This window comes from Hemiscyllium ocellatum, chromosome 39 (genome assembly GCF_020745735.1).
Source record: "Hemiscyllium ocellatum isolate sHemOce1 chromosome 39, sHemOce1.pat.X.cur, whole genome shotgun sequence".
In the NCBI taxonomy this organism is placed as follows: Eukaryota; Metazoa; Chordata; class Chondrichthyes; order Orectolobiformes; family Hemiscylliidae; genus Hemiscyllium; species Hemiscyllium ocellatum.
This window is the reverse complement of record NC_083439.1, coordinates 8,471,785-8,486,310: the sequence shown is the minus strand read 5'-3', so window position 1 is coordinate 8,486,310 and position 14,526 is coordinate 8,471,785. Positions and strand designations below refer to the sequence as shown.

Here is a 14,526-nt window from a genome sequence, read left to right as displayed (position 1 = left end):
GTGGGTGTTGTGTTTCGGTCCCTTCTACTTTTTGAAAGAATCACAGTGTTAAGGATTTTATGGAGCTGTTGTTAACAATGTCTGATTGCTGTCAAGTTTTTAAGAAATGATTTCGATCCCGTATACTTCTCAATTCGATCGATGTACATTTGCAAAAAGCTGAACTTTTGACAGCGAGGAACTTAGTTGGCTTGACCAGAAGTTGTACTCTTGTACGTGTAAAGTGTTATTCTGGAGGGAGAAAGAAACATTGCTTTTTAAATACTCCAGTTTTAACTGAGCTTTTGGGGGATAAGACTTTTCTTCACCCATATTAAAAGACGCCATTTGCCACCATGCTTTTCCCTGTGAAGGGCTATTAAATGCATTGAAAAAGCCTAGCTGCAACCGAACTTAACAGCTTGGAGCTCCCGCCCCGGCCTCTGCTTCCGTCTCTTTATTGGGGGATGTCCTGAGCTGGAGGGATGCTACTCGCGGACTGGTACGTCCGTCAAGGCAGCCTTGTCCCCGCCCCTCCTTGGAGTTAGTTATCAAGTTGGGTTGGCTGGGCGGTGTAGTGGCGTTAGTCTGTATTACAAGTAGATCTTTCTCCCTGTGTGAAACAGCATTTTGGTGACCAGAGCGTTTGTCTTCATATTGTAAATCAGCCTTGGTGGCAAAGATGGATATGCCGAAAAGAATTAATTTAGAGCTACGGAATAGAACGCCTTCAGATGTAAGATTTGTCCAAAAGAAACTTGTAGACTTTTTAAAAATATATGTTGTTTAGATTTTATTTGAGGAGAAATAGTTGTTGTGGGGTCCTGTCTGTTTATACATGGAGCAGTTAGCATACCTGCTCTCCCAGGAATCTGGTTGCAAATGTATTAGAATATTCTATTTTTATGTTTGTATATTTATTTGCTCTTTTTAATTGCTAAATTTTGTTAGTATCATCATGGACTGTAACCTCAGTTGGATTGGATGAAATGCACCAAGAGTTTTGCAAGTGTCTTTGAAACTGATTACTTAATATTGCTGGTGCTTGGCAAACTTTCATCTTTTTTTAAGAAAAAGTGAAACGTTTGAAGTTTGCAAAACGCGTGAAAAGAACTTGAGTAATAAAGATACATGGAGATATTCCAGTCGGTGATCAAGGGAGAATGGGGAGCCATATTTGCAACTTCATAGTCATGAACGCGCCCATTCTCGGATATTTTTCTAAATTACAAAGTACTCCAATGATCGACAACAGTCCGAGGTTAACAGGACTGTGCGGTTGAGGTTAATCCCATGCCTGATTTTTCTTGAGGTATTTACGCTTCCCGTTTATTTTAACTTTGGAAATAAAATCTTAAGAATGAGCGAAAGACCTTGTGGGACAAAAATAGTTGCTGTTTGACATGAATCTCTGCATTACGCGCGCATGAGATCTTGGTGTGGATCATTTTGGCTACTGTAAATATGTTTAAAATGCACAAGAGACGCGGAATTTAAATTTTAAACCTGCAAATTTCGGCTTCCGAAAGATTTTAAACTCGACTAACCCAGGCTGAAACAAAAACTTGGTTTTCTCTCACTTGATCTGGTTATTCAACTCGTTTTTTTTCCCCAAAAAAAAATCTTAAAAGGGGGAGGCTCGTCTATTTAAATTACCGATTGCATTGAAAATATTATCTTTTCCTAGAATGTTTGCGGGGTAGAAATGATTGCATTTTTCTTAATAGCTCGATCTTTAAATTATCTGTCTGTGGCCGTGATATCCTAGCAGGTTTCCAATGGGAGGGAGGGGGGCGAGAATAGCTGCGCGTTGCCTCGTTGATGTTTTTGTAACGTTGGTACAGTATCGCCGAAAAAACAGGGCAGGCTGGGTGTAAGAGTTAAGCGGGCAGTTTAAGCGGTATGTATGTTTTTCTACATTTACGAGATTGTTCAACCTTTTTTATTTGGAGGAGGGGGACAGAGAGGTGAAAGACGGAGCAAGGTAGGGAGAAGTGTTAACGATTTGGGGGGGGGGGGGGGGGGGAGAGGAAGAGCCACAATCATCTTCGGTGTCAGCGACACAGCCTTCTGAGAAATCGGGGCCAACTTTGGAACTTTGTACCGCGTTGGCAGGACCCGAACCAGCATTAAGTAGGACGGCCGCCATTTTATTCAGGGCTTGGAAATAGAAATGAAGAACATAAATACCGCGCTCTTTTTATTTAGAGCTTTCTTTTTAAATTTTAAACCGGCGGGTAGAAGCGGAGGGACGACTATACGGACCGATGTGTTCGGCGCTCTGTAGAGGCTCCGGTAGAGCCCGGAGGAAAAGATAACGAGAGGAAAACGATAACCGCTCCCCCCCCCAAAAAAAAATGCAAGGACGAAAATACAGTAAGCTTGCGCCATTGGGGAAATCGAGCCCATCAGTTTTTTTTTAACCCGTGAAGAAAATTTAATCAAGATATGAGGAGGGGAAGGGAGAAGATCAACTTTAACCGGGGGCGGGGGAGATAAATATGATCCGGGAGTTGCTGCTTTGTGACCAGAGGAAGAGAAGGCTGGCTGAGGGTGGTGGCTGTGTTTTTTTTGTTTAATTGTAAAAGTCAAAGCTGATGTTTAAAATGATGTGAAATCGCAGACCCAGGTAAAGTTTGCCTCCTTGCTTTGGCCCTGGTTGCCATTTTGTAATGTAGCAATTGTGTGGAAGGCGATGTAACAATTTGCGGTGTTGAACGTTCCAATTTGGAACTCTGCAACTTCGCAACATTCGGCGTTCTATCAGGAGCAGCCAGCGAGCAAGGTCAGCAGGGTCCTCCCTCCCCTCTCGTCCCCATCCTGTTTTGGAGGAGGTGGGCTCGTTGTATAATCACCTTTTTTTTTAAGTTGCTGTTATGGGGTGGTGCCTTTTCTATTCTAGGCATGTCTGTGTGGATTTTTCGCTCATGTTTAATAATTTGTTTTCTTACCCCCCCTCCCCAAAACAAAACATTGTGTTGTCAGTGAACATATCTGCAGATCAGGCTGCTGGGTGGTGCTGTGTGTGTTGTTTTTTTGGAGGGGGTGGTGATTGGTGGCCTGCGAGTTTGATTATAGTTTTTGAGAATTGTGAATCCTCTTTCCCTCAGCCTTGGGAAAGGGATGGGACTCGGACACGTGAAGCATGAACCATCACGCCCCTGTGAGGTGTCTCCTTCCGAGTTTGTGGTGTGTTTCGTTTAGTTCCGAATTTTAATCCCACACTACAATAGGTCAATTATCCATATGTTGGGATGCTATAATGCATATTTTCAACCAAGAACAGGCCGTATTGCCTGCAATTGACACACTGGTTACATAACTCAGCTCCTGCATCCAGCTTTTTCACGTTTTTTTTAAATTTTGTGGTTGCTAAATTGTTGGCAATTTGTCATGGGATGTTTAATGTACCCACTCCAACGTCACATAAGTGTGAATTACTGTTGCTGATGTAGACAGTATGAGGAGTCAACTTCTTACATTGGGTTTAGGATGCAAATATCAAACACAGGATGTACATAGCACATCATTCAACACCTGGAGAGAAAAGACTAGTTTGAGAATTTGGCTAGTGCCCGTTTTATCCTGCAGTAACTTGCCACTGACTGGAATGGAGAAAGTAATTCAGAACAGTTTGTGGTGATCAGATCTACCACTCAAATTGTGATCTTACTGAGATTTGTTTTGTGCTGAGATTACCCCACCTTAATTTTTTTTAAAAAGTAGTGTTAATGCTGGGAAAATGCTTTTATATATTTGAATACATTAGCATTCAGCACTCTATTATGGATCAAGGTTTATGTGCTTGTCATTACTTTCTGTCCAAAAGAGTTTCCATCCTCAGACTTTCATGGTAAGTTTGAGTTGTTTCGGACAGGGCTGTTGATGCCAGACACACTGTACTGGGGTCATTAAAATGTTGGGGTTGTGATCTGAGACATTCATTTGGCCTCTGTGGAGCTTCAGCAGCAGTTGTAACTTGGTTTTCTCCTCTTCTCCACACTCACTCAGTCTTACAGCTCCTCACTGTACACCCACAGATTCTCTTCTCTCTCTCTCTCTCTCTCTCTCTCTCTCTCTCTCTCTCTCTCTCTCTCTCTCTCTCTCTCCCCCCCCCCCCCCCCCCCCCCCATCCCACTCCTCCATCTACTTGACTCTCATTGAGGTATCAACAAATTGGGCTCATGCTGGGAGAAAGGTTGGGATCCACTAGAACACTGTGTTCACACTCTGGAAGCTGAGAGTTTAACCACCTGTGCCACCTTGGCATTATTTTTACATTAATGGCCCAAGAGGATGAGTGCTTTCTGTTACAATATTGGATTTCGGTGAACCCATGTGTTGCTATAATCAGTGCATTGCAAACTGATGTCTTAAAAAAAAATCAATGGGATAGAATTGTATACCATTAAATTCAGAAGTGTTGAAAGTTAGAATAGTTAGGTTTTTAGAGGCAAGATCAAGCCTTTGTATATTATTATTGCATCTTTTTATTACATGTTCTGGTAGATCTTTCATGTGTAATGTTTTCTTCGGTATGATGTGTTGCCTAGATCAAGTGTAGCTTGTGCGTTGCATTGGCTTGATACTATTGCAGAGACTTGCACCTGGATGTTTAGACAATTATGAAACAGGATGTGGAAGTGTTGGGCCTTGAGTTAGGATATCGATGTACATATCTTGACTTGCCTCCTAATTAAGGATTTGGTTAGTTGGCCTGTGTGGAAACCCTCGTAAAATGACTATACATTTTAAGTATTTTAAATCCAGTGGCCAGTTGATGGATCTCTTTCCTGATGAGGTTGTGTTGCAGTCTATTCTGAAGCAGCAAACCTGACCTGACTGCAATATGTATACATTAAAATGAAATGAGGTAATGTAACAGAATATTTGGATGGATTGGTAAAGGTATGTCCTCTGGGAGATGGAACACTTTCCATTTTGGGAACTTGGTGTCAACATTGAGCAGCAGCTAATGCTGTCTTGTTGCTGCTTAGTTTAAGGTAAAGCCACATTGTGTCAGAAGCACTGACTGTGAACCTGTATTGTGACATTGCCAGTTTCTAGTTCATCCTTGGGCAGCATCACTGGAGTGAGAAACGAGGGGGTCATGATTTCTGGTCAATGATCTTGCATCAGGGACGCTTTTCAAGTATAAGGCTGCAGTTCCAGAAAGATAGGGACTCCTAGCGAAGGGATGGATGGGGGTTTGCAGGAGGGGGTGTTGATGTCCATGAGTCTGTGAAGTTTGTGATTCTTTTTTGAAAGGAAGATTAAGTTTGTTTTTCCTTGTTTTTAAGATACAAAATGTAAATGTGCACCAGGGCAACTTTGAGTTGGATCAGTTGGCATGCCTGAGGGAGATTGTTTAATCACACGCGCGCACGCACACAAAATGTTGGACTCCACCAGGAACAATAGACCTCTTTTCTAGGAGAGCACCTTCTGACCATGCAAAGAAGTGGCAGAAATCTAGGTTTGAATCCAATAGGAATTTGTTGAAGCCAATGACCATTGCCTGTGAAAGAACTGTCGCTGTAAAAACAGCTGGTTTTTGGATTATCATGTCATCACATAAACCGGGAAATGGAACACAAAGTGAACAAGGTGGGAGAACCAAATGGGAGTCTCATCAGAAAGAAAAGTGATTAGTGAATTAGACCAAAAGCAAGATGACTGGATGCTGGAAATTGGAAAGGAGACCAGAAACGGATATCCTTATGTGAGACGCCTCTCATTCTGCTTGACCTAACCCTATGGCCCAACCCTAAAGGTGTTGCTTATTGGCTTGTTCCCATGCTGTAGGGAGTCTAATCTACCTCTTTTTGCTTACTCCATTTGCTGATCTCATTTCCGTTTTAAATGTGTTAAGAATCTTCAAAATAACTTGAGTATATTTGTGACTCTGTCAAAGTATATTTTGATAACTCTGATATGAAGTTCTTGTAGATGCTTCATTCTGTTTTAAAGATACCATACAAATACTGGTGTTTGTTGTTGTAATGTGAGCTTGTTGACCTTAACTTGAACCTATCCCAAGCAATGCACACGGACTTGGTACTCAACAAGTTTTGAATTCACACATTGTCTGTGTGAGGTTTGTTTTTGATTTGAAGGGCACTGGTAAAGGCTGCTCAATATTAAAGTCTAATATTAGAGTCATTAACGTGGTTTTGATACTGAGCCATTTAGAATTGTGCAATCATTTTCCAACTTTCTTTTAAAAGTTGCATAAATGCAGAGTTTAATACCTGGAAAGCAGTTTTTTTTTGTCTTGCATTCCAAAGGAGCTATGCTGTAACTGAGTGACGTGTTATCCGTTCCTACGCTGTGTTGTCAGCTTTGAATGATAGTTTGCATTTACGTAGCGCCACCTAACAACATGCAGCTTAATTCAGAACAATGTTAAGCTGCACAAGGTGGTAGTTGAAGAGCTGGGTTTTAAGGACCCTCTTCAGGAAGCAAGTAAAGGGAGTGGCAGAGGGGTTAGGGAAAGAATTTCCGAGCTCCAGGCCTAAACAACATGGTCACAAGCAGTGAAGTGATGAAATTTGGAAAGTGTTCAAGACAGGATTTAGATCGGAATTATGGTGGTGACTTAGAGTAGGAGCAAAGCTATGGAGAAGGTAAGCGTTATAAGATCAAGATGTTGTTTGACGGAGCCACTGTAGCAACCTGATCCTGGATGGGGATGACTAGGACCCCAGCACCCTCTTGGTGCCAGACAAGTAGAACAGGTTTGTTTGAAATCTCCAGCTTTTGGAGCACTGCTTCTTCATCAGAAGGTCCTGACTTCACCTGAGCACAGCTCTGTAACCTTGTGACTTCAAATAAGCCTGTTGGGCTATCACCTGGTGTTGTGATGTCTGACCGTGTCTCCTCCAGTCCAACACTGGCACCTCCACATCACGTGCTAATGCAAGAAGGGGCACGGGTAATGTTTTATTTCACCCCCTCCCCCACTGAGGCTACTAATAATAAGCAAGTTCAGAAAACGTGCCCTGTGGGTCCACATTTAAGAGGGATTGGATGGGCTCCCTTCGAGATCGGCAAAAAGGAACATTTCAATCAAACCTGCAGATGTATTCTGAGTTTGAGTGCAGACCTTGGGTTCAAGAGTGAACTGTTCAAATGCCATTTTGCCTCTTTTTAAAACAAAAATTCTCATTTTGTGTGTTCTTTATGCTGCTTGTTGACATTTGCAGAAATTGTTTTTAAGCTCCAATCTAGCTGAATTGCTTTTCAATTAAACGATTTACCCTGAATGTATAGTAGTTTTGACCTCCACTCAGCATCCATTTGATACTGTTAGCTTGAAGTTTTGTCCCTCCCACATGTTGGATATGATTGGTTGCAACTTTACACTGGGGTGGGGTAGGTGTTTTAGAACCTGATCAAAAGATCCAGTGAAGGCAATGGTTGTATTGTGGAAAGGTTACTGAGCAAAAGGATTGCGGTGTAACTTTGGATATTGCAAGGTTTTGTTTTTAACATCTTTTAATTTAATCATCTTCATATCTGTCCATGGTTTTGCTGCTACTCCCTATCTGTGTAATTCTCTAAGCCCACAGCCCCCCAGAGATCTCTGCCTCTAATTATAGCCCCTTGTGATTTCCCAAACGTCATTGTTCCACCATTTGGAGGCTGTGCCTTCAGGTTTAGTCTTACAGTCTCACTGTCCTTTTTTTCTTCTTCTGATAAAGACTCTTCCTTGCCAATCTAGTATCCAAGCAAGCTTTTGGCTCTGACCTTTTTCTAATTTTCTTTTTATGTACCTCAGTTTCATGTTCTGGTATGCTCAGAATATCTTTTTAGATTTTTTTTACATTAATAACCCTCCGTTATCAGCAAGAAAAATGATTGTGGAGTGTAACCTCGTGGTTTAGAGCTGAGGCAGTAGATGGTGTTTGGAAGATGGGCCAAATGGCCTGATGCATTCTTGTCTGATTAGGAAGATTAATTTTGCAGGGTGGGTGGGGTGGCCATGTGTGCTCTCGATACTTGATTTTTAAAGTACAGAATTAATCCAGTGCCAAATCGTTTGAGCCCTGGGTTCATTTTAGTATCTGGACATACTGATAAAACCACTTCCGGGGAGGTTTCCTTCAGAATAACTGCGTTTTTGCTCACTGCTGTGGAAGAGAGTTTGTGTGAATTATATACATTGTTTGAAATGAGTGGAATGGTGGATTTTACCCTGCAGCACTTAACAAGTTGGAAATAATCTTGGGGCAGGGTTGGGTGATGGGGTTAAGGATCTGTCCATACAGTTGATTACAATCTTGGCTACTTTTGAGAACTGAAACATTTTTTGGTCTACGTGGTAATTCTCCTAATTTGGTCTTTGGAATTTTGCAACTTGATGTGGACTTGAGGATTTAGTACATGCATTCACCCTGTGACTGTGTTTTAAATCCACTTTGCTGTTAAGGGCTCATGGTTTTATCAACTTCTGCAGCAGTGTAAGGGCAGGCATGGGTGTATCGCTGGGCTGCATTACCCTACAGTTGCTTGAACACAAAGGGGAATGGCGACTAACAATCAAAACAGAATTCCTGATGAAGGGCTTTATGCTCCATGTTGATTCTCCTGCTCCTTGGATGCTGCCTGTCTTTTCCAGCACCCCACACTCCGCTCTGATCTCCAGCATCTGCAGTCCTCACTCTGTTTAAGACAGAGTTGCAGATGTAATCCCTACAAGAAAATCTTCAAAGTCCTGGAAGATATCAACAAATGAACTAGACCAACCATGGATGTGACAAACTAACACCTAGTGTGGACGATGATGGTTTGGTTTTCAGAGCAAAGAGGGAACCCTTCTTTCTAACAGCTGTTTAATATTCAGTGTAGATTTGGCCTGGTCTGTGATAGCAGTAGTGTGCACCATGTAACCAAGTCAAACATCCTGTGGCGATCCTTGACAATCACTGAAAAGTAGGTTAGGAAGTGCTTAAAAGGTGGGGGGGAGGGAATTATGCCTTTAGATGGTCAAAAAATGACAAAGATGATGTGGCAATTATACTTCGGACCTCTTACCTTTTTCCCCAAAAGGTGGCTGAAGGGGCTTGTGCTGACTTTAGGGAGTGGAGGAGATTGGAAATGATTTGAAAAGTTGTGATGTTTAAACTACCAGCGTAGTGCATTAGGATTGGGTAGAAAGTCCAGTCTGGAGTGACTTCTGAGCCAGCTCTTCTGTTTGTTTGTTTGTTTGTTTGAAATGGTTGGCCATTAAAATCAGTTTGTTGCGTGTCCATTTGCTGGGGCGCATGTTTACCTAAAATGCTGTGTCTCTGCAGTTCACATTATAAAACAAAATCTTGTAAACTCTGCCAAGTAAGTTTGATGGAGTGCTTTGTTTTGAATGTGCTGAGCCTGGGTATGAATCTGACCCAGACAGAGTCTCTCGCCCTTGCTGCTGATGGGAGCAAGGGTCCTTTGAATCCAGACCGCCCAGAAATTCACCGTTCTTGGGCGAGAGTTTAGACACACTTTGGGGGGAAATTGTGGGAGAGGTGGAAAAACCATCTCCGGAATGTTGGTTTCAGCAAAGCAGGTGTTGTGGAAAATTATTTATCTCAAACTCTGCAAATGCAGCTGTCTCTCTCCGTTGCTGGAGTTGAAATGATCAGGTGGGAAGCTCCCTTTACAAAAAGTTGCGATGTTCAGTTGCCAAATACCACACTTTTTTTAAACTTTGCCCACAAACACACACACTCCCAAATATTTTTAGTTTCCACTTGTTTGATTCTTTCCATATGTAATAGTCAGAACAAGGAGTTCTGGAGATGGGGTTTTGAAAGAAGTGCTGGTGGCTCACTGCTGGAATGATGAACGGCTTCCTTTTGTTGCAAAAATGGGAGTAAAAACCTAGTGGGAGTCACTTCACCCATTTGAAATTTTGAGAGAGTCAAATTATCTGTGGTTTGTAAATATGGCATCAAAGATTGTGTACCTGACAGCTTTTATAGGGATTGAAAAGCTGTTTTTCCAAACCTTTCTCTATCGTTTGGCCTGTATTGTCTTGGAGCCACTGGGATTGAGTCCCTAATTACTGTTAATAAGCTAGAACTCTGTGTATACAGGTTGAATATGTCGTTTTGGCAGATAAATGAATCCAGGCCATTAGGTTTCAGTTTGAGTGTTTATTATTGTTCAGCCTTTTTGAAAGTTTAGTCTAGAAGTGTAGGTATTTGGCAATTGAAATATTGAGCTACTTGGTTGCCTGGATTGGTTTTGTGTAATATAAAATCTCAGCAGGTTGATTTTAAGAAAATATTTGTAATGGGGCACTTGTGGCACAGTGGTAGTGCCTGTGTCTCTGGGTTATGAGCACTGGGTTTAAATGCCCCCTCCAGAGGTGTGAGATCTGGGTTGATCTTCAGGATCAAGTCATGTTCAAACCTCGTTAAAGCCTCTCGTTCTCCCTTGTACCTTGTCTAACCCCAGCGGTATGCATTACTTAACAAAAGGTTAGGTGAGTGGTCAGATGCATGGCAGATGCAGTTTTTAATGTGGATAAATGTATGATTATCCACTTTGGCAAGAACAGGAAGGCAGATTAGTACCTAAAATGGAGTCAAGTTAGGTAAAGGGGCAGTACAAAGAGATGTGGGTGTTCTTGTACACCAGTCAATGAAGGTAAGCATGCAGGTACAGCAGGTATGAAGAAGGGTAATAGCATGTTGGCCTTCATAGCAAGAGGGATTGAGTATAGAAGCAAAGAGGTTCTTCTGCAGCTGTACAGGGCCCTGGTGAGGCTGCACCTGGAATATTGTGTGCAGTTCTGGCCTCCATTTGAGGAAAGACATTTTTTGGCTATTGAGGGAGTGCAGCGTAGGTTCACGAGGTCAATTCCAGGAATGGTGGGGCTACCTTCTGTTGAAAGATTGGAGCGACTGGGCTTGTATAGCCTTGAGTTTAGAAGACCTGAGAGGGGATCTGATTGAGACATCAGTGTCCAATCCTTTAATACTCTTGAGGCAGGAAATATGTTTCTGCTGATGGGTGCGTCCCGTGCCAGAGGACACAGCTTAAAAATAAGGGGTAGGCCATTTAGGACAGAGACGAGGAGAAACTGCTTCACCCAGAGAGTGTTGGCTGTGTGGAATGCTCTGCCCCAGAGGGCAGTGGAGACCCAGTCTCTGGATTCATTTAAGAAAGAGTTGGATAGAGCTCTCAAGGATAGTGGAATGAAGGGTTATGGAGATAAGGCAGGAACAGGATACTGATTAAGGATGATCAGCCATGATCATAATGAATGGTGGTGCAGGCTTGAAGGGCAGAATGGCCTACTCCTGCACCTATTGTCCAGGTTTACAGACTCTGTTGGGGACAGGAGGCCACCTTGCTTTTGGGCTAGTGGCCTTGAGATCAGAGATTTATGGGTTGAAGTTGTGATTTTAACCCAGATTGATGCTCCCGGTGCTGTACAGAGGGAGTTGGAGAATATGATATTAAACTGAGGGTCTCCTTGAGTGAAATAAAGCATTCAGCAGTGCTATTTGCCTAAAATTAGGGATGTTCCCCACCCCAGAGAATACGCATCCCTTGACTGATGCCTGAAAGCAAAATGCCAAGCTCTGACCATGTTCAGAGAAGTTTGCTGTGCTTGTATCACAATAATAATAAATGACCTTCAGAAACACCTCTTTTTGGCCTTCTCTATCTCTGTCACTGACTGGTCTTCACTCAAATCAGTAGGAAAAATGTATTTTTAAAGTACATTCTGAAGGAAGGTGTTGAGCTTCATCCTGCATCTGATCAAAGATCGAAGGTAATATGGAGGGGCTTATGAAAAGTTCTGGTAAAGGGGAGTGTTCCAAATTAAAGGTCTCCCTACTAAGTTGGGATGAGGGGACCAGAGTTGTATCCTGTAAACTCCCAGTTGCTGTAACCTGGTGCTAATTGTTGGAGACATGGATCCCATCTACCTAACTGTTCATGGGAGACCTGTGAATTCTCCAATGCTTACAGTCAGCTGCTCCAAAATTTAATGTTTGAGTTGACAGTCAAATTTCAGCAATCCTCAAGGCTAGCAATTAGGAAGTGGGAATGTTATTTTGTTTGGGATAGGAAGAACTTGTTATTGCTTTGCCTGTTATAGTATTACTGAGCCTCTGAAGCAGTCTCAGTTAAATCAATACATTTCTGTTCTATGCCTTGATGCTCATATAAACAGATCACAGGACTGAGCTGCCCTAATAACTCATCTGCATTTCCAAACCTGACTAAGGAAGTTTAAATGAGTAAATAATAGACCATGCAAATGACATCAATCCTATTTTTAATGTGACCCCCCTCAACAGGTGTTCTACAGAAACATTACCAAATAATATTTGGTAAATGAACCACTTAAAGACCAGGTTAGGGCCAAGATGGATGGATGTAGTAGCCTTTTCAGAGACGCAAAAGGAATTTAAGCAACTACAGGGTACATTGAGAAGCAGTGGAGTGGTAACAATCTACGATCTGTAAGAAACCAGACGTTGTTGTTAGTGTGCTTGGGTGAGGTGAGGTCATTCAGTGATCAGAGTCCCAGGATGGGAGTTTCCTGGCAGAGCACTGAAATAACATTAAAACTATAAGATGTAGAAAATCTGCAGTAGGCCATTCAGCCCTTTTTTTTTCATATTGAAATGTGGAGCAGGCTCTATCGCATTCAGCTTGTTCCCCCTCCCCTCTGATCCCTTTTAACCTCGAGTGCTATAATCCAACTCCTGAGTGAAACCCTACCATGTTCTGATCTTGTGTTCTGTAGTAAGGAGTTCCACAGAGCGAGCTCTCACTCACTCTCTCACTCTCTCACTCTCTCACACTCTCTCACACTCTCTCACACTCTCTCACACTCTCTCACACTCTCTCACACTCTCTCTCACTCTCTCTCACTCTCTCTCACTCTCTCTCACTCTCTCTCACTCTCTCACTCTCTCACTCTCTCTCTCACTCTCTCACTCTCTCACTCTCTCTCTGTGATGAATTAGTTTTGAGGGCAAGCCCAGTGATGTAGTAACTTTGAAAAATAAACTAATCCACTCATACAGAAATATTATTACGCTACCTCCTGAGGTGGGTGGGACTTGAACTCAGACCACCTGGCCTATGGGTAGGGACACTACACAAGAGGGATGTAGTATGCATCATGAAGGTACACCAGTCGCTGGGATAGAGAACCAAAGCAGGATGATTTAAGCTGAAAATGTGTTGCTGGAAAAGTGCAGCAGGTCAGGCAGCATCCAAGGAATCCTGAAGAAGGGCTTATGCCCGAAACGTCGAAATCTCCTGTTCCTTGGATGCTGCCTGACCTGCTGCGCTTTTCCAGCAACACATTTTCAGTTCTGATCTCCAGCATCTGCAGATCTCACTTTCTTTCTCCTCCAGGATGATTTAAGGACTATCACATCAGCCTTGATCTCATTGAATGAAGCAGGTTTGGGCTGAATGGCCTATTGCTATGTCTTATGGTAGGTGGAGGAGTGAGGGTGAACCACCAGCTTTCACCCCATGGGAGGTTTTGTGTGTGTGTGTGTGTATACACACAATAGGTATCGAATGAGGCTGGGAAGCCATGCCTGTAGTGTGTGGGTCCATCCTCCCCTCCCTGGGTCACAGAAACATGCCTCTGAATATGAAGGTGAATTTTTTGAGTACTGCAGTGTCTTTTGTGTGAATTTATTCCTGGCTGCTGCCTCTGAAAGGTGATGGTGACTCTGACTGAAGTGTGACTCTGTGAACATGGAGTCCCTTTTAACTTTTAAAGCTTGGGAGGACTAGGTAATTTTTGTGTAAAAGCTCTTTTGTGGTTAATACTACTTATTGCAGCCTCTTGGTTGGATTTTCTGTTTTAATGGGGAGGCTGGAGATTTTTGCAAAACTGGCTGTACGGGGAGAAGCCACAGTTAAGAGTGTGGTGGTTATGTACTGTGCTATCAGGATGTCCATTTCCTAATACATTGGGACATGAAATGTTTCTACATAATCTTGCAAATCGGATTGTTGCAACCTTAAACTATTTGACTTTAGTTCCATTTTCTCTATGGCCTTTGCATAACATTCATAACCCACCAGAGGCACATCCATGCTTGATTGATATATTTTTGTTATTTTGCAATGCTGACAGCTAACTGGTTTTCTCTCTCTCCTTCAAGCCTTTAGTCATTTATACTCCTAGTTACTCCTCCACAAATATACTACCTCATTCCAGAATCTTTGGAATTCTTTTTTATCCTGTGGATACTTCATCATTTTGAGCAGAGAATCCCTATAGTGCGGATGTAGGCTCTTTGGCCCATCCAGTCCACACTGATCCTCTGAAGAGCATCCCACCCAGACCTACCCTATCCCTGTCATCCTGCATTTAGCATAGCTAATCCACTCAGCCTGCGTGTCCCTGGATACAATGGTCAATTTTAGCATGGCCAGCCCACCTAACCTGTACATCTTTGAACTATGGGAGGGAACTGGAGCACCCGGAGAATATGTAAACTCCAGAGTCACCAGATGCTGCTATCGAACCAGAGTCCCTGGTGTTGAGAGGTTGCAACGTTAACC

The 14,526-nt window shown here is 42.6% G+C and overlaps 1 protein-coding gene across 2 annotated transcripts in view; it reads left to right on the top strand.

Moving 5' to 3' along the window:
- Window positions 1–552: 552 nt before the first annotated feature.
- The window catches only part of anp32a (acidic (leucine-rich) nuclear phosphoprotein 32 family, member A), a 33,204-nt gene continuing 19,230 nt past the window's right edge, over window positions 553–14,526 (top strand). For both annotated transcript variants that reach the window (XM_060852973.1, XM_060852972.1), the window contains exon 1: window positions 553–715. In XM_060852973.1, the coding sequence (XP_060708956.1) occupies window positions 662–715 (54 nt within the window). In that variant the 5' untranslated portion in view covers window positions 553–661. The remainder of the gene's footprint in view (window positions 716–14,526) is intronic.